The sequence below is a fragment of the Acomys russatus genome, chromosome 22, assembly GCF_903995435.1.
Source record: "Acomys russatus chromosome 22, mAcoRus1.1, whole genome shotgun sequence".
Taxonomy (NCBI): domain Eukaryota; kingdom Metazoa; phylum Chordata; class Mammalia; order Rodentia; family Muridae; genus Acomys; species Acomys russatus.
This window is the reverse complement of record NC_067158.1, coordinates 38,681,530-38,707,817: the sequence shown is the minus strand read 5'-3', so window position 1 is coordinate 38,707,817 and position 26,288 is coordinate 38,681,530. Positions and strand designations below refer to the sequence as shown.

Genomic DNA, 26,288 nt, shown 5'->3' with positions numbered 1-26,288 from the left:
TGAAATGAGGAAAAATTAGCTAAGAATAATGAAGGAACATGTTTCAAAGCAGGATGTAGCAGTGGTGTAAATGAGTTGCATGGAAATGATGGAAAGACCTTTAAGTTTAACAATAGGTGTCCAATAATATTTATCATAGCATCTAAATATGAAGTTTAAGAAAAATGTGTAGAAGTTAAAAGATGCAGCCTTAGGGGGCACTTGACTACATATACCAAAAAATCATAGGCATATTTATTTGTTTTAAGGATATGGTTCAAGAAATTCTTTGGATGGCTGGTTAAGAAAAAAACTCAAAGGCAGACATGGTAGCACACCTTTAATCTCAGCAATCTGGAGGCAAAAGCAGGTGGATCTCTGTGAGTTTGAGGCCAGCCTGTTCTACAAAGTGAGTCCTGGGTAGCCAGGGTGATTACACAGAGAAGCCTTGTCTCAAAAAATATTTTAAAAAACAAGTAACAAAACAAAAAGAAAATAACCTCAGATAATATATTTTATGTATGAAATTTTAATCATGCATAATTTGAAACACAAGAAAATTAAACTAAGAAAAACTATTCCAAAAACCAAATAGTAATTTTTGAAATATACATCTTATATGACTAAAAGGTAAAGTTTGAAAGACATTTAGTAGCATCAAAGTACTTATAATTATACAAGGTCAGGTATTTTAAATGCCGTACATTTTATTAATAATATTATATATGTTTTCTTATATAACATAAAATAGTTAGAGTATTATAATATAGTAATATATTGTAATAGTCTATAAATTTGTTGAGTATAATATTATATAGAATATATAATATGTAATAAAATATATTTGCATATATAAATATATTTATATAATATTTCATAAAATTATGTTATCTATGTATAAATAATATATAATACTCTAAGTAGAAAATGTTTTACCTTCTAGAGTTTACTTGGATGTACCTTTTAAAATATATTTGTATATTTTACAAATAAACATAATTTTAAAAACAGAAACATATTTGAGAAAAGGATCGATGAGTGTCATGGATCATAAATGAAAGCCTGAAAATTTGAGTGCAAATAAGTAATTTGCTTGACATCAGCACATGATTCTAATGTATAAAGGATGAACATACAGAGATTACTAGAATGACAAAGTTCTGTTCCTCTTTCAAGATGTCAGAGGGAGGTGGGATGTATTGCAATATAGGGAAAAAAATACTCAAAGGAATAAATAAAGCAACGTTCTACATGGTGTAGGGAGACAGCCAATTTGCTCAGGCTCCGGTGTTACAGCTTTAAAGCACACAAAAAGGTCACATATATAGACAAAGATAGAGATTTTTATCAGGGAAACACATCAATTAGAGAGAAAAAAAACTTTTTTTTTTTTTTAAATATCAAAGAATAAAAGTGAAAATACTATATTGATAGAGAGGGGGTAAGATGAAGATTAAGAAAGGATAAAGGGTAAATGTATGTTTCGAGTGGGCAGATTAATACGGTATCAGCTCAGGATATTTAATTAAATTAAACCATCCAAATGTAGCCGCTGAACCCGGGCATGTGCCAGCAACTATGCTAAGCTGTGGATATGGTCCCCACTTCAATTAAACTCAACCAGTAGGTTATTAAATGTCCACCATCTGCCACCATCAGCTGATATTATCTCGTTTAATGGGTTTGATGTCCAAAGAACAATCGAAAGAGTAATTCTGAAAACTAAACTTTTTACTTTAAAATTTTACTGATATTCAAAAATCAACAAAGATATTCATAAATTGTAGGACTCCCACTTTTACAAAATCAAAAAGGGAATCATTTTACAATCTGTTTACTTAGCTTTCATTTTAGCTGACGAAGAAGATGGTTAGTCAGGAGCAATGCCATATTTGTATCAAGGAACCATTTTTGTTCCAAAAGTCATTTGGATTTCTTTCCTTTTTTATTTTTCATTTTTTTTCATTTTTTTATTTTTTGATCATTTGGGTTTCTAAGTGATCATTTACAAAATTATTAAATTAATAGTATCGAACAAAATGGGAAAACAGCAATGAGAGGAGGAACTTTTTAAACACATTTTTATTGAAAAATAAAATAATTCATATTACATCTCATTTTCTATCTCATCCCATGCATCCTCCCATTCCTCCCTCCCTTCCACTTTCACCCCAATCCCCCTTCCCTATGACTGTGACTGAGGGGACCTCCTCCCCATGAATATGGTGCTAAGGTATCAAGTCTCTTCTTGGTAGTGAGAGGAGGAACTTATGGAGTGAAACAGGAAATATAGCCGACAGGCCTTCTTGGCATATGATCTATCAACTGTAAAAACTGCCAGTTAACAAGTACTAAATACCCTATGAATAAATTCCAGATCAGTCTACCAAATTGCATAGGGTTTTGGTCAAGGTCCAGTGAGTGTTTTGTTTGCTTGTTTGGTGTTTTGCTCTCTCTCTCTCTCTCTCTCTCTCTCTTTCTCTCTCTGTCTGTGTGTGTGTGTGTGTTTTCAGCTTCAGTGCAGAGGCTAACATTAAATGTCCTCCATCACGTCCATCAGTTAGTTTGTGACACGGAGGCTCACTGAACCAGGACCTCCCCCATAGGGTAGACTGCGCTGCTCTGCTAGCACCAGGGATGCTCCTGTCTACTTACAAAAAGCTGGCGTTATAAATAAAATCACTCTCAGACATAGCAAAGGTGTGAAGATGGTAGCAGCAGAGAAATGAGTTAATCTTCAAAAGCCAAATGAGTGTCAAGAAAATGAGACAAAATATATAAAAACAATGAAAAGACAAATCTCCTAAAAATATAACAAGAAGGCCAATGAGAACTTGTGCTACACTTTTTGCAATGTTTTATGAGTTCTTTGAGAATTTTGTACAATGTATTTTGATCACATTTGTTCCCTCCCAAAACTCCTCCAAAACCCATTCTCCCTTCCCAATCCACCCAGGTTTGGGATCTTCTTTTTTTTCTTCAAACTTTACACCCCTCAAATCCAGCTGATGTTCTCTGTGCACTTTGTGATGTGTTACCTACACTGAATCTGGTGAAACCCAGGGGCTACACATTAAAGAATAGGAAGTAAAAATAAACATCTGCAGTAGATGGAAAGAGGGAACTGAGTGGGAGAGGGCAGGGGGAGTGAAACAGTGGTGGGGATCAAATATAGAGCAGGGGACTAGGAGAGAGTGGGGGCATCTCCAGGACAGAGAAGGCTCCCAGGAGTCTATGGGGGTGACCTTAGCTGAGACTTCCACAGCAGGGGTTAAGGAGCCTGAAGTAACCACCTCCTATTGCCAAGTGGAACTTCCAGTAGAGGGAGGGGGAACACCACCACTATTAATGACACTCTGCTATGATTGTAGACAGAAGCTTAGCCTAATTGTCTTCTGAGAGGCTTCACCCAACGTCTGATGGAAAGAGATGCAGAGTCCCAAAACCAAACAATAAGGCTGAGCTCTAGGACTTCTATGGTAGAGTAGGAAGAAGGATAGAGGGAGCCAGAGGAGTGAAGGACATCACAGGAAGACCTGCAGAGTCAACTAACCTGGGCCTACAGTGCTCCATGAGATTGTACCACCAACCAGAGAGCATGTGTGGAACGGACCTAGAACCCTTACACATATGTAGCAGATGTGCAGCGTGGTCAACATACAGTTCCTCTAACAATGGCAACAGGGGCTGTCTCTGACTCTGTTGCCGGCCTCTGGATCCCTTTCCCCTTGTCAGGCCCAAGCAGAAGAAGAAGTGATTAGTCCTGCTGTGACGTGAGGTACCTGTGTGGATTAGTACAGCTTGGGGGCCTCCTCTTCTTTGAGTAAAAGGACAGAGGGGAGGGAGTGAGGAGGGAGGAACTGGAAGAAGAGGAAGGAGGAAACTGGGATCAAGATGTAAAGTGATTAAATTAATAAATAAATGAAAAAAGAAAGCACATGGACTCTTTATTTCCCAGCAGGTGTACTTTTTAAGAGGAAAAGCATTAAAAGGAAAAACTGGAAGACATAAATTTATTCCCTTGAAAAGAAAGTTGGAGCAAAACCAAATATGACTAATAGCACACTGGGTAGTGTCTCTAGTTTCCTTCTTCATGACTTATATCCAGTGTGATTCACAGAGCACGTTTAATCAGATGGGGGACTTTTATGGTCCTTCGAAACAATGCTGGCACATTAAGGAAGTTCCTATTTGTGTCACTAGCCCAAAAACCAAAAATGGAAATCTACTTTCAGCCTACGTGTTTGTTTTGAGGGACAGTGGGCAACAGCAACTGCTGGTGGCAGTCTGAATTCTGCTTGTTGAAAGCTGGCAAAAAAAAATGTTCCTACAGCAGAAAAAAAATTCAACACATCAAAGTACACAACACCTATTGCAAAAGGTTTCCTGTGGACTGACTCCATCATTAAAGGAGAAGTCCAAAAGCTAAACTCATAAATTAAAAGCAATGGTGTGCACTTTGAGATATGCAATAGCAAAAAAAATTTAAGAAATCACAGTAAAAAGAAAGCAGGAGATAAATGGAGATGATAGGTTTTCTTTTTCTTTGTTTCTTTGTTTGTTTATTTCTTTGTTTGTTTGTTTGTTTCTTTTTTAATCTTATGAAACGCCCAGTAGTGAAGTAAGAAATGTGAGGCAGCAGACTGCAGTCAACTGCAGTCCAAGAAAAGACTTCAGGAAATGCAAAATTACCAGTTGAGCATTGTAACGTAGCCTCCATAGAACTTGGGAACTAGATGATGAAGACAGGAAACTATAGTAAGTGAAATTTAAAAATATATTTTATTTTATTTTATTATGTATATGAATGTATGGGGGACATGTATGAGGGTGCTGGTGTCTACACTTACATGGGAAATGAGGGATAAATGATGAGAAGACGGTCCGCCTATGCTAAGAATTTGGAGCACCAACATTCTCTGGAATACTTAAAATCCAGAAACATTCAAACTGATGTACAGTAGACAAAGATTGCTATGGTGGTACCTATTACCTCTAGCGGTTTGCTCTCTGTTTTTGTCAACCCGGCAAGGGAAGGCTGTGCTCCTCTATTTTAGAGAGAGGATAACTGAGGCACATGAATATTAGTAACTTGCTTAGACATGCACTAGGAAGTTGTGGAGATAAAATAAACACAAACCATCAAAAGATTTCAGGTATAAGCTGGGTACATACACTGTTACTCTGAGTAGCACTTACTTTCTACCTACGAAAGGAGGTTTCTGAGTCAGAACAAAACAATAAAGTGATAAAATGAAAGAAGCAATAAAACTACAGATAGGAGGAGAGATAGCTCCAGACATAAAAATACCTGCTGTGCTACATGTGTGTAACTCAGTGCTTAAATGGCATGAGAGTCAGGAGTCGAGAATCTGCCGAAACTCACAGGCCAACTAACCTGAAGTGTCCAGCGGCAAAGAAAAGAAGGTCTTATCATATACAAATGGGGAAGTGGAAAGCTACACCCAAAGTTGTTTTCCATTCTTTACTCACAAGCACACAAACATGTATGTTTATGTATATCCTCTCTCATGATGAAAAGAAGAATTAATTAATTTCAGAGAATATTAGTATTCTGTCTAGCATGCTTGCCCCAAAGTCTTGTAAATACTATACAAATTTTAGTGTTGTCAGAGTGAGAAAAACAAAAAACCATGACATAAGAAGTGAGATGACTCAGCAAGCAAAAGCACCTGCCAAAAATTTGGATATGAGTTCAATCCTGGGGCCCTAGAGGGGAATTGTTGGCAAGCTGTCCTCCAACATCCACTCATGCACACAGGTACTCAAGCACACATACAAATATAAGTAAATACATACAAAATGTAGTAGTCTTTTGTCCTCAAGGAGAAATGTGATTCAATTAGTATATGATTTTAAACAGATATTGTGCTAATAATGCTTTTTATATTACATTAATACATAGGAGTATAATATATAATATTATCATATATAAGCATCGATGTTAATAGTAGCAAATTATATTATATATACAAGAGTGGCCATAAAAATCTTTGTAAAAATCCATCCTAGATTTCTTTAAGACATGAAAAATTTTTGGTAATTAATTTAATAATAAATAACATTTAAAATTATTTTTTTGTTTTAGTTCTTTCATGAGAATTCTTTAGAGGTATTGGCAACATATTGTTTAAACTAGTTTCACATCTTCAGTAGATGTATTTACTCAAATTAACCTAAATATATACTTGAGGATGTTTACAGAAAGATCTTAAAATGTGCAGTAGAAAAGAAACTTGTAAATTTTTTTTTTTTACTTATTGAAAGATAATTATGGGAGAGAAGGAGAAAAAGGCTAATTTCTGGAACCTGAGAGCCTGGTAATACTAACTTATATCAATGGAAACCTGTAACAAGTGAGTAAGACAGACTCTACATTCAAATTATAAAACAACTAAAGGTTATTTTACTTGATATACTTTGAAAACTTTAAATAATGGTAACCTTTAACAACTTATTTTAGCCGGTCTCCAAATTACATAGCTATCTTCCTGTGAGTTCTCTTGACCTTCATAACTAATGCTTAATTTGAAGCTATTTTGGTGGTAAAAATCCTCCTGTAATGAAGAAAGGATGAAAGGATGGTTTCCAGATATATACTCATTTATTATCAGCAATACTTGGCCTTCATCATTTTCAGAGGAGCAACAGAGAGCTAAGACACATGAAGTTATAGAGTAAGAAACTATAAATCTAGAGTTTTCCAGAGTAATTAAAAATAAATTGTCCCTTCATTACAGCTGGAAAAAATAATTCCTTCAAAGGGACCACTCTCCTTTTAATAACAAAGTTAAAAAAAAACAAACCCACAAATTCACCCGAAAAACTGGCTAGTGTTAATGATAAACAACAGGCCTCCATGAGATGATGAAAACCACTCATAACAACTGAAGATAATGATTCGTAACTCACCATAAAAAGACAGGAGTTTTTTTTAAATCTGAAAACAAATGCCTTTGGTTGTTGAGAAAACTTGGATTTCCTCAAAAAACAAAACAAAACAAAACAAAACAACAACGAAAAACCAAAACCAAAACCAAACAAAACCACCTCCAACAACAAAAACCTGTCTACTTACAGTGAATTCAGGGAGCGCAGTCCTTGGAAGGCATCAGGTGCCAACTCAGAGATCTGATTATTGCTCAGGTCGCTACAATCAGAAATTGGGCTAGGTTAAATGAAGTAGGATGGCAGAGAAATTGGCTGCAGAGAGGACTCACTTGTATACATTGTCTATGAAGACACATGTACAACTTTCAAAAGGAAACATCAGAGAATACTAAAATTTACAGGCGAATCACACTCTGTAAAACAGGTACTATCCATCTGCTTAAGATATCAGTAAGGATGTCCTGTCTTACTTAGAGTATAGATGTCATGGTATTTTTTTTTTTTTGGTGGGAATCAATAAAGTAAATTACAGAGAACATCAAAAATTACAAGGTCCCACTAGTAAGATTAAAGTACTACTGTACAACTGGCAATCAGACTGTCATTAAGCTGTCAATCTCTTCAATATCCATGCTTAATTATTCCTGCAAAGTCTTGGCCCACATAACTTAAAAAATGGCATATCTTGTACAACACTGGTAACTCACATTCTTCTGAGCTTTTTATAGGGTGAGAAGGCTCCTGGAGGGATGGCCCTGATGGAGTTTTGTTCCAAACGTCTGCAATGGAAAGAAAAAATATCAGGGCTTAGAAGGGAAAGTAAAATTCTAGACACATTACATTCAAACATAAGATTCAAGTCAGGAGGAAGTCTGTATTTTTCAGGAGAGATTTTTCTTCTTTTCCTCTAAAAATCAGTAGTAAAATTAAATGTGCTGATCTTTCAATGTGAAGCAAGGTTAGAATAAAGTAGGGCAATTATAAAATAAAAGTAATACGCAGTCACTAACCATTCATAAGTTGGACCAGAATTTTACATAGAGTAGGAAGCATTTGTTGAAACAAAATTAGGCATATATTTTAATAAACCATGAGTAAAGGAAATATACTGAGGCACTGGCTTTAGGTGTAAAATATTTTTAACAATAATTGTAATTCAAATATGAAAGTACTGATCTATATTAAATTTAAAGTCTTTACCCTCTAAAGAAAGCACACACCATCAGTTGAAAAAAACTGGAATGCTCACAAAATTAATTTTGAAGCCACTTATGAGGCAAAAATCCTAAAATCTAAATCTATAAACAATACAGATATCTTCAGTAAACAATGCGTATCTGCTAGCTTGGCGTGTGACCATTACAATAAAAACATGCAAGAAAGGTTTAGTTAAACACAGGGGGAATGTTTTTAGGATGTGATGAAAAGCACAGCAAAAACACCTCTCAAACACCATCTATACTAAGCTTGTGCTATTGGAGGAAAGAGAGGAATGCATACCCAGCCACGGAACACACAAAGGAAGAGCTTTCACCAGGTCGCTTAGTAAACTCATTTGTTTCCCATCTGTGTTTCATGTTCGGGCTCTCCCGTATCAGCACCTAAGAGTCATCTCACAGCCTTTCTTATCAGTTCTGCATTGGGTCCTCGAGAGCTGACTCCAGAGAACTACTGGGGCAGGGTTTAGACAATGAGAGGTGCTAATGAAAGACTGAAGCACCCAAGAGGAAGTTTAGAGTATATTTGTCCACTCTTTTAGGTTACAGCCCCAAAGCCACATCGCCGGTGTTGTGTTTTCAGTTCCTGCTAGAGGCGGCACCTCCTTATTTTCTACTATTTTAACTTCTTTGGCCATTGTTGACTTGGAGCTAAGTAGAAGAGTTTTCTCTGTATCACCTTCTGACAGAGTTTAGGAAATTCTTCTGTGTTAAATTCTTATATTAAATTACTTGAAATAGCTCCCCCGCCTCTCTCTCCTCTCTCTCTCTCTCTCTCTCTCTCTCTCTCTCTCTCTCTCTCTCTCTCTCTCTCTCTCCCTGTCTTCTCTCTCCCTCTCTGTCTCTCCTCCTTCTCTTCCTCCTCCCCTCCCTCACCCCCTCCCTATGGGTCGGCATGTACTCTCAGCTACTTTTCAGCACACCATTTCTGCCTGCATTCCACCATGCTCCCCTCCATGAAAATTTTTTTAAAAATTACTTGAAATAAGTAATATTTCCTGTGTGGATTAAAAAATATATATGCATATATGTGTACTTATATAGCACATATGTGTGCATATGTTCATATAAATATATACATATACCTGTTTTCCATATGTACATAGATGTATGGAAATTTGCACACAAATGCCTATACATTTTTTATTTCAATATGCATGTTTTCTCATCTTCAGGTTGTTGCCTTCTAAAGGGCAGATTTATCTCAGGAAAACATCTGTATTAATAATTAAGGATTTGAGACCAGGAGAGAAGGCTCACTGTGAAGTGCTCCACAATGCAAACATGAGGACATTAACTTTGATCCCTAGTGACTATATAAACAGTGAAGTGTGGCAACATACGTATGAACCCCAAGGCTGGAGTGAAAGACATGGGCAGATATCCCCGGTTTATATTGGCCAACCATTTTAGTTGAACCTTGAATTGCAAATTGATTAATTGTGTCTCAAAAGACAAGAAGTTGTCTGGGGGGCAGAGGAGAAGGCTCGGTGATGAAGATTGCATTCTGCTCTTGCAAAGGACCTCTGTTGAGTTCTCAGCACACATGTCAGGTGGCTCACGACTGTTTATAACTCCAGCTCCAGGGGATCTAATGCCTTCTTCTGGACTTTGTGGGTACATGAATCAACACCCGCACATACTTCCTACATATAAACATAAGCATAATTAGAGTAATATTAAACAAATAAGTGGGGAGTGCTTGAGGAAGACCTAAGACATCAACTGTCTGCTAGCTTACACCCACCCGCCCCCCACACACACACACGCGCGCGCGCACACACATTTAGCATTCGAGTTATTTGTCCAAGGATTAAGAAATAATACTTTTCACAGGTTCTAAATATAGCAAGCATTGAGGTTTTTTTTTCTGTAATATTGATCAGTGCATTTTAGAGTGATGGTTTACAAATCATGTTTGTTTCAGCTTTGATCCATTCTTACAGTGATATTACAAAAAGTTTCAAATAATCAGTCTGTGTTAAAGAAACTTTACATATTGGCTACTCACTGGACCATAGCAACATGATGATGATGAAAAGTAGAAATGTTTCTGAGTAGTTTTTAACAGATTAAAAATTTGCTCATGTAACTTTTATAATATGTGAGGTTGCTGAAAATAATATAAAAGGGTCAGTAGGAAATGTAGAATGTGGAAATTATGCTGTTCTGGGGTTGTATAGTGATAAAAAGTACTCTGGACCCACACATTTATCCAAACTTATTCTATTTTTTAAAATTTTTTATTATTAATTTATTCTTGTTACATCTCAATGGTTATCCCATCCTTTGTGTCCTCCCATTCTTCCCTCCCTCCCCTTTTCCCCTTATTCCCCTCCCCTATGACTGTTCCTGAGGGGGATTACCTCCCCCTGTATATTCTCATAGGGTATCAAGTCTCTTCTCGGTAACCTGCTGTCCTTCCTCTGAGTGCCACCAGGTCTCCCCCTCCAGGGGACATGGTCAAATGTGAGGCACCAGAGTACGTGAGAAAGTCATATCACACTCTCTACTCAAGTGTGGAGACTGTTCTGACTATTGGCTAGATCTATTTTAATAAGACTTAAGGTACTCCACGGAAAGCTCAATTTTCACTTAATAGTTTTAATGCCTCTGAGCCTAGAATAGTTATAAAAATTGTTAATTATTCAATTGGCAATTTAGTATGCTTTACAAATTTGCATATAAATCATTAATTCATTTAAAAATGTTTATTTGTCTGCATAAATATATGTACATGGGCTTGTGCACACGGGGCTAGATCTCTCTGAGCTAGAGTTATGGGCATCTGGAGGACACTCCACTTGCTACATGGTTGCTGTGATTTGATATTAGGTATTCAAGATCGTATCACAAGGGCTCTTAGCTGCTGATCCACCTCCCTAGCCCGTATGTACAGGTTGTTATGATAAATTATGAAAATATTTATATTAATCAATCACAAGTAAAAATGATAATACAGCCCATAAGAATTTAATATTTAATGTTATAAAAGCCATAAAATGAAAAAAATACATGATGAAAGTAGATTATACATGGAAATGCAATGTCTCAAATGTAAATAATGACACTATCAGTTTTTTCATTTCAGCGATGTATCATAATGTGAATTTCACAGTGAAAACTGCTTCACTTAAAACTTACATGACAGTATAACACTGACCAATGAATGGCACGATCGAGAGAGGTGCTGGCTTTTCTTATGTTCTTATTTTTGACGTAGTTACAAAGGGCATTTGAAAAGGCCACTTCAGTTTAAATGTAAAAGTTATAATTATTTTAATTTGAAAATAACATTCCTTATATTGCTCTTTTTCAAAATGATAATCTTCATTCTTATAATCAACATACTTATACACTTTTCTGTATTGTTTAAATATATTGATTTACTAATGTTGTTTTCAGTTGCTCAACTATTATTAGATAAATGTGTTTCTTTGTTTATATGTAAATCTACATATGAGCATAATCAGTTGAAGTTATTAGTGTTTGTATAGGCTTTTAAGACTATATTACTTTAACACTATGAATTCTGAAGTATATAAAGAACTTTTAGCCTGTTTTATCTTAGAATATACATTGTACGTTCATTATATTAAATGCCCGTGTTGAAATTTAACTCAATAGATATCTGTGTTTTAGGCATATAATTTGTATTTATTTCTACTGCAATATTTTTCTTTTAATTTCTTCATAAAGTGTAATGTATATAAAACATTAAAATATACAAAAGCTTTAAATTTTTCAAACTCTTTATATTTAAAATATTATTATTCCAAGCTCAAGCCTTCAAACTAGGACTATTTCAAGAATCTATTTTACTTCCTTCCATCTTTCAAAGTTATTTTGGACAACTTTTGAACCACACATGTTCGTATGGAATAACAGATTTTCATGCCTATATGTATATTTATGATAGATAGATAAGATACATATGATAGATACATAGATATTGATTAAAATAAATAGTAATATTCCTCTGCAAGCTCTACTGTAATACCATAACAAGACATAACAGACGACTTTCTATTACTTACTGATTTATAAGAATCTATTTTACAAAACAATTCTGTTCTCTCCAATTCCCTGGCTAGTCAAGTTTTTAGTGTTACTTTGGAACAGTCATAGGGGAGGGGAATAATGGGAAAATGGGGGGGGGAGGAATGGGAGGATACAAGGGATGGGATAAACATTGAGATGTAACAAGAATAAATTAATAAAACAAAACAAAACAAAAAATATATATATTTCTAAAAATACAATATGTATAAGTTTATATGTAAAGAAAAAAAAAGAAAACAAAAAGGTTCTACTGTATCTACACTTAGCATTTAATTGTTTTTATCACACTGTGTCAGCAGTCCACTAAGGATAAGCATGAAGTATTCCCTAATCAAAAACAGTGATGCTTCTGTGGGAAGACATACTATTACTGACAGACACCAAGTAAACTCTAGAATATTTCATTTTGCTTCATCCTTATTCAATGGACAAACCATGAACTACTAAGCACTTCCATTAAACTCTTAGCTTCGTGTAGTCATTTTTTTTTAAACATAACAGAAAATTTGGAATACACTTGACAAACTAAACAACATTCATCTCTACTAGTGTCCCTCTAATATGAATGAGGGAAAAGCATTTGACCATACTATAAATCTAAGAAAAAAAATATCAGTGCTTCCAGGTTAAGGAAATGGCACGCTGTATTTACATCTCTCGGCTCTTTTAGCTTCAGCTCTCTGCTTATTGTATTAGCATAGACTCTGCTGAATCTCAGAGAGTGAACATTTGTGTCCATTGTACCATGAAGAATCTAATTAAAACCATTTCAAGATTATAGAAACAGATAGTGTAATGGATAAGACTTATTTGCATGATTAGGATAAAATATACTATAATTAATAGTCTTCCAAATGTCATTCCTTGAGAGAATATACTACATCTCTTTTAGAAAATAAAAACAGATTTAACAAAGCGAATAAGGGAGAGATTCTATGCCCTAATATGGTAAGGATGATTTATTTCGTGCAAACCTGCCAGGACCAATTTAACCCACAGGATTGATGTTGACTGAATCCATATTTTACAATTATATTATGCACAAATATACACGTAGTCATATGTAATATTTGTTATATGTTTTATACTATATTATATCTTTCTATATAATATATGTAATCAAAGGTATAACTATTACCACTTCCCTAAAGCTAGGGTATTTTAGTTATCTTCTCAGTGAGGTGATATATCTAACTGTACTGAGTGAGCCAAGTCACAAATCCTCACAAGAAGAGTTAGCCAATAGGGCCTTTCTTCCCTCACTTGACCTAGCCCTGCATTTTTCTCTTTCTACTCTGTGCCATAAATCTCAGCCCTTCTGTGCTTCCAAACAGCAATTGATCACAGGACCTTCAGGCTCCTTCAAAGACCGCAGAAACAAAACTGTGCTGTGAAACTGGAGGCCACAGACCATGGGACCTGTGTGTAGGCCCAGCTGAGTCACTTCGTGACCTGCTGCTCTGTGGCATAAAATATTCTGCAATGATTATGATGGGGTAGATTTGTAAATTTTACACACACGAATTTTACAAAGCACACAACGATTGAGTGTAGCTGTGCTTGCATCATCATCATCCTTAGGGTCCTTACAGAACCCATCTTCCTTTTGTGTTTTAGCGTCAATTTTGGGGGGAAAAAAAGATGAAAAAGAAATCACAACAGCACCTTGGTAAAAAGTACAGTATAAATAAAGAAAATATAGTGTATTTTCATATACAAAGGTAGAAGAATAAAAATATGATGTAAACACATGAATGTTTGCAAATGTCCTAGTCATCAACACACATTAGTTAAAACAATAAATCTGTCACTTGACAGGATCTCAAGTGGAAAATTAATATATGGTGCTAGATAAAGCTTAGAAGTCAATTAGCAATACAGTTTTCAGATAATTTTGTAACTATAATAAACACACACACATATCACATCAAGATTTAAAAAGCTGGTTGTAATCTACTTAGTAATGTTTAGCTTTTGTTTTACTTTAGAAAGGACAAGAGATTTTTATGATACTAAGTGAGATGAATTTGGATAGACACTGCCTATAATGTACAGCCCAGATGCTGATTACACACGGTGATAAAACTGACATGTTTTTGCATTTTCTCCATCTGCTTTTAACATAAATGGCAAAAACAGCTGCCAGAGATGGAACATGGATTTAGTGGGCAAAGGGAGGGAAGGCGGGGTGACTCTATCTGAAAACCTGCTATCTGAAAGTTAACTTGCTCGGTGTAGTCAAAGTGGTCTCGACACAGTCAACACCAGTATCTGAAGGGCAGAAACTGGGTTTTCTTTACACCGAGGAGTTTCTCCTCCATTACATGATTACATCTTAAAGTCAGCATTTTTTATTTCTGGAAAGTATGTTGTAATTCTTAGCAATGAAGCTGAAGAGATGGCTCAGTGGTTAAGAGCACTGTCTTGCTCTTCCAAAGGTCCTGGGTTCAATTCCTAGTGTCCACATGGCAGCTCACAACTCCAGTTCCTAGGAATCTGACACCCATATAACAATGCACACACACAAAAAATTACTTTTTACAAGCAAAACACTGTCTCAAAAAAGAAACAAAATTTAGCAGTGGGTTCACATTACTGAATGCCTTCATGTATTCCTATTAAAATCAACCAAGTATGTTTTAGATTAAAATATTGTAAATATTATAATACATAATATAACATAAAATTAGAACAATGTTAATGTTCTCTCAAAGCTTGTACTTTGCATATAGCTTACATGCTTACTCTATGACTGTGCTCATATTAATTGATTATCAATCATTTCTGTCTTGAGATGTTCTTTAGAGCCATCCATTTTCTTAATCTCATTTTATTTTTTTATGATGTCATTTTAGTATGCAAGTCCCCAAGATGTGCACTCAACTGCAGTTTCCATATTATAGAAATTATGTCTTGCTCAACAAGACAAAAATATGTGTATCTGTGCCTATATGAGCATATCTCCTGAATGAAAGTTGCTTGCATTTATTCATGTAGACACATATCCAAATGCAAAATTAGATTCACTATACAGTCAGGTGGCATAGAATAGAGAGGAGAATGGACTACATCATATTTACAGAGAAAAAGTGAATTTCACAGAATCAATACAATTAAGTTTTATCTACATCTAAATGTGTATCTCTATATGTATCTATTATCTATCTATCTATCATCTTCTGTTTACTTATCGATCTTCCATCTATCAACCTACTAATTCTTATCAATAGAAGTAAGAAAAAAGTGTATTGTTTTGTTATGAAATAATAACTGGAGTCTTTTGGATAATTACCATGAATCAAGCCTTGCATTATGTCTCACATTGGTTAATTATTTACATTTATGAATAACTTTAAATGGTTTTACTCATCAGTTACTCCACAGTGTTACTTAAAGAGCAGATTATGATTTCCATTATCCTCTACCAATGTAATAAAATCTTCTTCAATTATCGTTTGGCTATTACAAAGTTCAGTCATACTGTGATCACTATTAGCATGTGGACTGTCAAAATCTTACCATTTATCCTGCAACTGATTAACTACAAATCTATGATGTAGTTGCTTTTAAAGCAGCAGCTTTGCTGCATCTGAGAATGAGTAATACTTTTGGTCCCAGATATGCTCATTTTTATGTCAGATCCTACATATTTTAGATCTTTGGTTTCCATGTTTCATTTTTTTTGTAATGTTAACAAGTTAAAGGAATCAATCACATTAGCACTAAAGTGACCCCATTTAACAGCTTCCTATCAGTACCTGAACCCTAGCTTGCCTTTGTCATTGAAGCAGTCTATTACAGAGGTGTCTTTCAGCTCCTTTATTCCTTCCTTGTACATTAGGATGCTTTTTATTAGAAACAAATCTGTACTTTCTTGCCTAAACAATTTTCCAGCGCAGCACTAGTATGACCATGCTATTCCCCAAGATTTAGCTTCTCTTATACCTTTTGGCAACTGCTGCAAGCTTTCAGTTTCCTGCAAAGCCAAGAGCTCTCTCGCCTTCCTGGGATTGTTACATGATTTTTCCTCTGTATAAAAAATTCCAGCATTCTCCACAGAAAAGCACATCCTGACATCCGAACAGGAGTTGATTCTCCCCCAAGTGCTTGTTCCCCGTGTTCTGAAGATGGAATTTATGATTCTCATGAGGCTTTCAATGACTCTATGCAAAGCTTCAGTTTCCTGCATATAATCTGCCTGAAGGCAGTCAGCGTGTCCATCCCACCTTGGTGTCCGATGCCAAGCACTTCACATTGACCAAGTACACGAGAAGATACTATTTTATGCACACCTTTCTTCTTTTACAGTTCTTCTCACAGACTTTTGGGGCTTTTAAAAGGGAACTGTTAAATTCCTGTGGTTTTTTTTTTATTTGTTTGCTTGTTTTATTATCACAACCCCGTCTGTTCCTATTTCTCTTATGTTTCTTCTGATTGTCTTAAATTTTAGTATAATCCTTTTCACTTATAAAGAAATGTGACAGAATCTTGATGTTTAATACATCTTATCTCGGAATCTTTTAACATTATCTCCACCATTGTATTAACACTTAGATAAGAATTTTATTTAAAGCAATGTATTATAATATGCATATAGTAGGCAAACATGTTGCTTCTATATTAGCTTGCCAAAAGAACACAAATTATAATAATATATAATCCAGAGCAAAACCATGTTATAGGCTAATTAATATTGTGTATAGATATAAAATCATAAGCATATTCAAAAATCCTACTGAGTCTCTAGTTACCTAGGATGGTTTCTTAATATTATAAACTAAAGTAACCTCAATAGTCAATTCTATAATATTTTCTTCAAGAACAGGAAAATAACTCCATAGTGAGAATAATTTCTCTTTGAAGTTATTATTTCACTGACTAGAATTTGGTTCCTGATACCCACTTCAGGCAGTCCACACCCACCTATAACTCCATGTGGACTTAGTAGGCCTCCATGGTTGCCTGTGCACAAATGGCATATGCTCAGAAATGCACATAAAGGAAAGCAAATCTTTTTTAAAATTAATAATAAGTGAAATCGTATGCTATATATTTACTTCTTGACAAACTATATTAAAAGTTGCAATCATTTGTCTTCATTAACTATTTTCTCAATAGTATCTAAAACATAAATATGAATCATTCTATATATTCTGTGAGGAACTTAATAGTGCATATTTTGTTTAGCATTAATACTTATTTTAAAGTGTCATATTAGAATAAAATTAAATAATTACAAAGGTGATAGTTAAGCAATTGAAATATTCCTAAGTGCATAGTAAAAGTTTTTCCTGGATTTGCTGAATATTTCTATTGATTTCTTTTGTTTCTTTGAGACAGGATCTCATTCTAACTGAATCTTGCCTTTAACTTACTGTAGTTGACGCTGTCCTCAGACTCATGGCACTCTTCCTGCCACAGCCTGCCAATTGTTAAGATTATAGGTATCAACTATGATGATCAACTAGTAATTTTTAAAAATCATTCAATGCAGACTGGACTAAATACAAGTTAAACAAATCTTAATTATATAATTCTTCATGTAAAAATTTAAAAGATTTTTAAAGTGACTTCATCCAATACTGAATGAGTACTATTAAATGCAATTAAAAAATAAAAATATTGAACAATGCAATAACAGAAACAGCATGCAAAAAGGACAAACCATATGATAGTGTGAAAGTGGACAGAAATGGAGAAATAAAAAAATTTTAGAGTCTTAGCATATAAATACAGATTATGAACAGTATCCAATTCCTAAAATTATATCTGCTTTCATTCCTTCATGTGTGTGAACAATCTGGAAGAAAGAAAATGAATTGAAGTAATGTTCGAACTAGTGTATACCGTCTCCATCATTTAGAAAGTCTTCTCAAGAGCCTCTGTTTCTCTGGGCTAAGGAGAACAGCATACTGACCTCAAATTGCAATTCCTTTATATGTCCCATAAAACTATTTTAATCCCAGATTGCCTGTGGTCCATCACTGGAAACACTGAAGTCACACCCAAGACCTGTCTCAGCCTGAAAAAATCGAACTCATTACAACCCCCTTTCTCACGCACCTTCTACAGTGTATAGAGTATCTGTATAGTGGATTGAAAACACTAGATGTGAACCAAAATTCCTAACAGAACTGAAGAGAATTGAACTTTTATTCTACTGTAACTTTTCACACTGCATTGAAAAGTATAATACCACAAAATGTAATCTGAGAAATCACTTCTTAGCTGTGATACACCGTGAATAAATTTGGTATTAATGACTCTTTTTTCCAGGGACAGCGTCCTGTATAAACTCTCCTGAGACTGTGACTTTCTTTGCTGGTGGGGAATGCAAACTAGTACAGCGACTTTGGAAATCTATCTGGTGCTATCTCAGAAAAATGGGAATAGGGCTTCCTCAAGACCCAGCTATTCCACTCCTTGGAATGTACCCAGAAGATGCTCCAGCACACAAGAAGAAAGTAAAGTTTGTAACCGTAGAGTTCAAAGTTGCCCAGTACTGAGAAGACTCCACACCACCAACAGGTTTTCTTTTACTCCTGATTTCATTATACTTCTCGCATTGAGTTTTTCTCCAATATAAGCCTCCCTTCAGTGATCTATATTGTTAGTCCTTTTGTTATAAAAAAATATTGTGCCTTGGTAGCTTTCCACTTGTGTGCTCCAACCCTGATCCCCAGATGCGGTTGATGGCTCTAATACGATCCTTCTTCCTATCCTCGCAAGGTCAATTATTGAGACAGGAATGGTAGGACAGAAAGAGACGGCATCAGGCTTGCCACCAATCGTAACAAACTAAACTGTTTGGTGCTAGTACACATGATGTTCAGGTGATATAACAATATGTAACAGAGAGGCAAAGCCAGAGACAATGGTGTATGCCTATCACAATGGCTAGGATCTATAACACAATGGCAGTTCATGTTTGTGAGAATGTGGAATAAGGGGAACACTCCTCCATTGCCGGTGGGAGTACAAAATTGTACAGCAACTATGGACATCAATATGTGGCTTTGTCAGAAAATAGGAGATCGATCTACCTCAAGACCCAGCTGTACCATTCTTGGTCCCTCTATGCTACCACAAGGACACTTGCACAACTATGTTCCTTGTACTTTATTAATAATACACAGAAACTGGAAGCAACATAGATGTCCCTCAACTGAAGAACAGATAAAGAAAGTGTGGTACATGATGGAATATTCCTCAGCTGTTCAGAAAAATGACATCAAGAAATTTGAAGACAAATGGATGGAACTAGGAAGAAATCAGCCTGAGTGAGGTAACCCAGACCAGGAAAACAAATATGGTATGGATATTAGCTGGTAAGCAAATGATAAAAAGCTACAATCCATAGACTCAGAGAGGTTAGGTAGAGATGAGGGCTATGTTGAGGGGGCATGAATCTCCTTGGGAAATAGGAAATAGAATAGATTCTTTGGGTGGTTTGAGTGGGAGCAGAGCAAGGGGGATCAGACAGGGATGGGGGGACGGAAGGACAGAGAGAGTTCAAGTAGAGACAGCTGCGATTATGGAGCCTTTAGGGGTAGTATGGAAACCTAGTGGAAAGTTTCTGGAATCTACAAGGGTTATCCTAGTGAGGACTCCTAGTAATGAAGTATACTGAGTCTGACCTCACCATTTTTGGTAGCCAGACAAGGCTTCCAGTGGTGGGGCTGGGGTTATATTCAGTTGAGCTGTTAGCTCAACCTCCCCTGGAGATTTCTAAACAAACCAAACTGATGCTAAGCAGACAGAAAGTCACCCTCTAAAAACTGATGGCAGGGCCACATTGCTGACGACAATTTCAACTCAGCTCATTGAACCTAGACAAGTAGACCTGATATGGGCTTGGAGTCTCCACCCCTACTTTCTAGTCTTTTGGGGATGAGAAGATGCTCTCCAGGCTACAGAAAGACAAACTGAGACACCAACCCAGCCACAAAAACTTCAGCCTACAATCTGTCCTGCCTGCAAAGTGTGTTGGGACAAAGGTGGCACAGAACTTGTGGGAGTGACCAACCAATGTCTGATTTAAAACTTGAGGCCCACTTCATAAAAGGGAGCCCATACCTGACATTGCTTGGATGGCTAGAAACCAGAGATTGGACACCTCAGAGACCTAGGGTAAAGCCAGAGACAACTGCAAAAAACAAAACAAAAAGTCATTGAACAAGGCCCACTAAATCAATTAAGCAGGGCTCACAGAAACTAAAGTGGGGTCGGGGAGAGTACATGGTTTGCATCCAGGTCCTCGGCATATATGTTATGGCTGTTACTTAGTGCTTTTTGTAGGACTCCTAACAATGTGAGTGGTATGTCTCTGACTCTTCTGCCTGATCTTGAGACTCTTTTTCTCTTCTTGGGTTGTCTTGCCCAGCCTTGATATGAGGGCTTTTGCCTTGTCTTAGTGTATCTCATTTTGTCCTGTTTGGCTGTAGTCTTTTAGAGGGCTACTCTTTTCTGAAAAGGAAATGGAGAGGAATTAGATCTTGGGGAGTGCAGAGGTTGTGAGGAACTAGGATGAGTGGAGGGAAGGGAAACTGGTCTGGATGTATTATATGAGACAAGTGTCTATTTTCAATTTTTTTTTTAAATCCCAGTTACATGGAAGGAGGAGGCAAGAGAAGTAAAAGTTTGAGGAATCCTGAACGAGAGAAAGTGAGCCTTATCTAAAATAAAATATAGTATAAAACAAGCAGAATTGAACAGAAAAGATGACATTATCAGGGGATAAGGACACAAACTAACACAAAGAGGCTTTATTTCTGTACATTCATATGTCTAAGAATCTCCTCCCTCCTGCTTTCTATGGCTTCTTTATCAGGAAGTTTATTCCACTGCTGTTGTCATTTTATCTCAATAGCTGTCAATTTCTCTTCCCGGCTGTCCAGTTTTCTTTTTTACAATTTCTTAACAAGCCTAAGCAGTGCCCATCCCTCTCTCAGAGCTTTATAAAGAGTGGTCGTGAGCATTGCATTTAAGTAAGTTTGAAATTAAATCCATCTGAGTTGTTTCAGGGTTAAATTTTTCTAGTAAGATTCCTAAACTTGTCTCAGTTTTTTCTTTCCATGTTTTTCAATCTCACAAAATTAAATGGACAGTATGAGGGATTAAATGTCTATGCCCTGCATTAGAGAAGAAATATGACTTCAAAGAAAGGTGTCCATGCATCATCTTTAAGGTGGTGGATTCATCCATCTATCAAGGAGAGTAATTACAATATGTTGGATTTGTCATCAAAGGATGCTGGGAAAGGAGCTGTCCACTTAAATAGGACTTCAAAGCAGTATATGTAAAAAGGAAATTTCACTGATGAATTCTTTTAGCTGTCTAGTCTATTTTCACCTATGATATTACCTTTTTACTAAAGTAAATTTATTTACTTAACTTTTTATGGATTTTATGCATATAAGCAATCATGCCAAATAATAAACGACTGACTACTTTGTAGTTTTATTTATTAATCTTGGTAAAAACAGCTCTCTCATAGATAAGTCAGCAATAAGTGCTTGATTAATTTCTGAATTGTATATAAATTCACTTCCTATAGCTATTTATTGACTACTTATCAAATGCTTTAGTGTGCCAAAGTATTTGTTACTGGCTACTCTTTGCAGGTCTGAATAGAATTTGTACTGCCTTCTTAAAACTCACACTTTATCAGAGGAAGGTTTTATACAAAGAAATAGAAACACCTGGCGAATAATTTTTCCCATTCTATAGTCTTCCTCTTTACTTGAAGGATGGAGTTCTTTACTGTACAAAACCATTTTCATTCCATAAGGTCCCATTTGTTAAGTGTTAGTCTTAGTGCCAGAGTGAGTGGAAACTCTTAGCCTCTGAGAGAGGGAAAGACTACTTCCTCTAAGAGAATGCCCCTTGATGAGTTGACTAGGGTCCAGAAAAATATTGCACATCCAAGAATATTTGTAGAGTACAAATTGTTCTTGAAGGACTTAAAAAATAAAAGACACAAAGTTGGTGGATGGAAGGTGGTGGACGGATCTGAGAAGAGTTGGTGGTAGGAGGGAAATAATATGATCAAAACATGTTGTTTGAAGCTCAAAACTCCCAAAGAGCTGGTTTTAATAAAAAAGTAAACATATAAATTAAAACATGATCGGTAGGTATAGTCAAAACATATTCACAACCCATATATCAAATTATATTGTGTGTGCAAACATTCAGCACTGAAGAGTTTAAATAGATGTTAATCCATTTGTATTTTTTCTACTCCAAATGATTTATAATGTTGGTTTAAAAAGAATATCTTGTATGTTGTCACAAATCAATGTTCAATGCATGAATGTGTGTTTGCAAAATCAAAGCAGAACAAAGAGAACACTTAGTAACCTGGATTACAGGCAGGTTTGTCACTCTTCAAGAGTATAGATACCTTCCCTTTATTACAATTATAATAAAGATGTATCACAGGCTAAGAAATGTAAATATTATTGAATATGGTCAATCTGAAATATACTGCAAAAGGAGCTCACATAAAGCTTGATTTAAAATATTTGAATGATGAGTTTTTTAATTTTTAGAAATTACTAAAAAATTAAAAACAATGTTTTACTTAGCACCATCTCCACATTTTAACAGTCTTACTGATAGTCTCCACTTTCAAAAGATAAAAATCAGTGAGTCAGTAAGGTAGTATGTTGCACTTCTGGAAGGGTTTTGTTCTCACTGAAGTATGATACAATAATCAGAGAAATAAAATTCACCTAGAGCGTCACAAATGCCTTTATACCTACTTATAAATTTAAATTATTGTACCACAGCATGCGAAACCACATCTTCAAACCCAATGGAATGTATTATTTAGTATAACTTCCATGCTACTAAACACCACCATTTTCGTAAAGTCTATAGACCATGCAAGATAGAGGCAAAGTGCTAAAATGAAAAATGAAAAGGATTACAGAGAGCCCCACATCATTGTACTGTTTTTATATATTTTTGCCTCTAGCTTCCTCTTCTAGGACATCCATTTGTCCCTCTTTGTTATGAGCATATCTGACTGCTTTCTTCCTGAGTGAAATATACCTTCTTTAACTTCTTCTATTCTTAACACCAAGTAGCTTTTGTAATCACCACTGACGACACTGGATCCTTTCATGTGGATGGCTAAAAGCCTGAACTGCGTTTGGACGTCAGCTGGTGTACAGGCAGCAATGCTTGCCTGAGAAGACACCATGGCCTGGAGGCTGCTTCTTCCTCTCACTACTCTACCTTTCTGATATCAGTCTCTCTTGCCTCCTCCTGCCTTCCCATTGATTACTTCATGAATTTTCCTTTCAACATAGAGTTTTGTTTGGTCAGTTACATCAAAATTTTTGACTCAAATAAGTTCTTTTATCACTTAAATTAATTATAATATGAATTATGTTATTGTAGAAATTATTTTGCTATTGTCACTTCTTATTTGCAGGAATACAATAACAGTGCCATAGCCTATGCATGAAATTGGCATCATTTCTGCTACATTTTCTACTAAATTCTCACCACACTAATCCCGACTATTTGACCTACCTATTGACTCCCATCTGTTTCCACTACCCTTCTCACAGTTACACAATATTTCCTGCTCTTCTAACATCTCCAATGACCTGGGGATCCTCTGCCATTGAAGGCCCAATGGAGTACAGTCCTAAGACTAGTTCTTTTGGAAGATTTAATTTAAAACACCTGTGCCCAGATGCATTTCAAAGAAAGTCTGAGTTGTATTGTACACTGATACTATTAACAGTCAGATGAAAATACTTTGAGACTTTTATATTATTGCAACCATCTATGAAGTGGTATTGACCCATGTTTCAATGTTCTTTGCTTTTTGTTCTCTATGTTATGACATGTCATTCGAACACCATTCCTATATAATCTGCCCATTTTTATTGTCAAGGTTCACGATGTTCTATTAACTCAGATAACCCTTGTCCATCACCACCTCCATACCTGTTCTACCTCAGACGCTACTTTTGTACTTTAGATTGCATGTTTAGACAACATTCCTCAATTTCCAGAAAAATGTGGATGCTAACTGAAATATAGCAACTTTACTTATCTACTCACTTTATCTTGGCCTCCCCTCTCTGCCCTCAGTAATGCTTTCAGCTGTATGTGTTTATGCCTTATAACAATGGATACTTACCTCCTTAATCCACAGCTATTAAACACTATACTAAGTCATTAGTCATTAGGGAAAATGTAAAGAATATCTATGGAAAATTGAAATTTTCTTTGTATGCTTAATATATAATTTGTGTATGTATAGGTCAATATGCTGTTCTTCAGTTCAAGAACACCATGAACAACCATGAAGCCAATATATCACAGAGATGCTTGTATATCCAGATCTATTTATTAAAGAACTAGTCTCAAGAGCTAAGTTATGGAATCAATCGAGATGTCTGTCAGCAAATTAATGGATAAAGAAAATGTGATTTGGATATAAACATGATGCATTTTACTTATCTCTAAAGGAGGAAGACATAACATAGATTTCTGGAAAATGAATATAACTGGGAATCAACCTATCAAAACAATAAGCCAGAAACAGTCAAACAGTAATTTCCAGTTTTATATTTTCTCCCATTTGTGGGCCCTAAAATTCCTTATTAAAACATAAACCATATATGAACACACATACAAACATACACACATATACAAACACACACATACATATATAATACACACATATTATATGAAGCATAAGAGAGTCTGGGGGAAGGAAGGAGAGGCTAACTGTAAGAAAATACAAGTGGAGTATGGAAGAAAATTGAACTAACTTGAATAGAATCATATATATTTGAAAGAAATTGTCTTTATGAAACTCAATGCTATATATGAATATATGTCAATAAAAACAAGACACAGTGATATAGCCTTGTAAAGAGTAAGGATTACTGACTGCATGTCACTGTCTCTGAATTACATTTCTTTTTGTGTTTCTGTAGTAAGAAATTATGGAAGAGATTAAATTATTATTGAGGCTTTCTTTTCAGCATTTTCAGACTATCTGCTATGTTCTAACTAAGCTCAAAGGATTTCAATAATGTATGGCTTCTAGGATAGATGGAGCTTTCATAGAACACATTTTTTTAAACTTTTTTTTTCCAGACAGGGTTTCTCTGAGTAGCCTTGGATATCCTGGAGTCTCTTTGTAAATCAAGCTAGTCTGGAACTCACAAAGATCCACTTGGCTCTATGAATACTGGGATTACAAGAATTCACCACTGTGCCTGGGTGAACAGTATCTTTGTAACGCCTCGGGATGAAAATTGTATCAAGTCCAACACTACAACCTCTAGAGCCGCCCACTTACTGTCACCTATGTCATTTGCCCTTGATGTTTCTTTCTTATACAAACTGCCCTGGCACTTCCTAACCTCATCTCATTATTCTTTTAAGAGTCACCTAAAAAACAAAGCAAAACAAAAAATACAACAAGCAATCAAAATAAAAAACCACAAACAAACAAACAAAAGACTTGGAAATGGCTTCTATGGGTAAGATAGTATTCCACTAACTAAACATTTGATGAAGATACTATTATGTTCATGCATTATAGATTGTTTTGCTGCTTGTGTCAAATCTCAATGGATTCTGCAGTCTCTGCAGAAGATCATGTCTCTTAGCCCAATCCTCAAATCTTATTACTGAGCACATATTATACCTGTGAACTGAGATTATTCTCTTATAAAGGAAATTAAAGCAGTTAATTTCTTACAGAAGTTAAACAAATACGTTGAAAAAAGACAGTTTATGAAAACAATAGATTTTTTTTGCTTTTATGGAAAGTTGTTCCTATTTAAACAAAAAATCAAAAGCTGATAATGGTGTTACAATTTAGAATTGTCTTATAAAACAGTAACATGAAGTAGATTAATCTACTCCTCAACCTAATGCCTTAATTGTCACTCACAAGGTAATTTTTAATTCACTGGTATAGAATTTTGTATATAGATGTAAAATAAGTTTTAATTTTAGATGCAGTGGTATAGAATTCAAATGTAAGATTATTCTTCACGCACATACACACACACACACAATATATATATATATATATATATATATATATATATATATATATATATATATATATATATA

The 26,288-nt window shown here is 35.4% G+C and overlaps 1 protein-coding gene across 2 annotated transcripts in view; it reads right to left on the bottom strand.

Annotated features, from left to right (window-relative positions):
- The window catches only part of Slit2 (slit guidance ligand 2), a 338,183-nt gene that overhangs the window by 88,829 nt on the left and 223,066 nt on the right, over positions 1–26,288 (bottom strand). For both annotated transcript variants that reach the window (XM_051165157.1, XM_051165158.1), the window contains exons 10-11: positions 7,599–7,670; positions 7,079–7,150 (exon numbers count right to left, since the gene is read on the bottom strand). In XM_051165157.1, the coding sequence (XP_051021114.1) occupies positions 7,079–7,150; positions 7,599–7,670 (144 nt within the window). The remainder of the gene's footprint in view (positions 1–7,078; positions 7,151–7,598; positions 7,671–26,288) is intronic.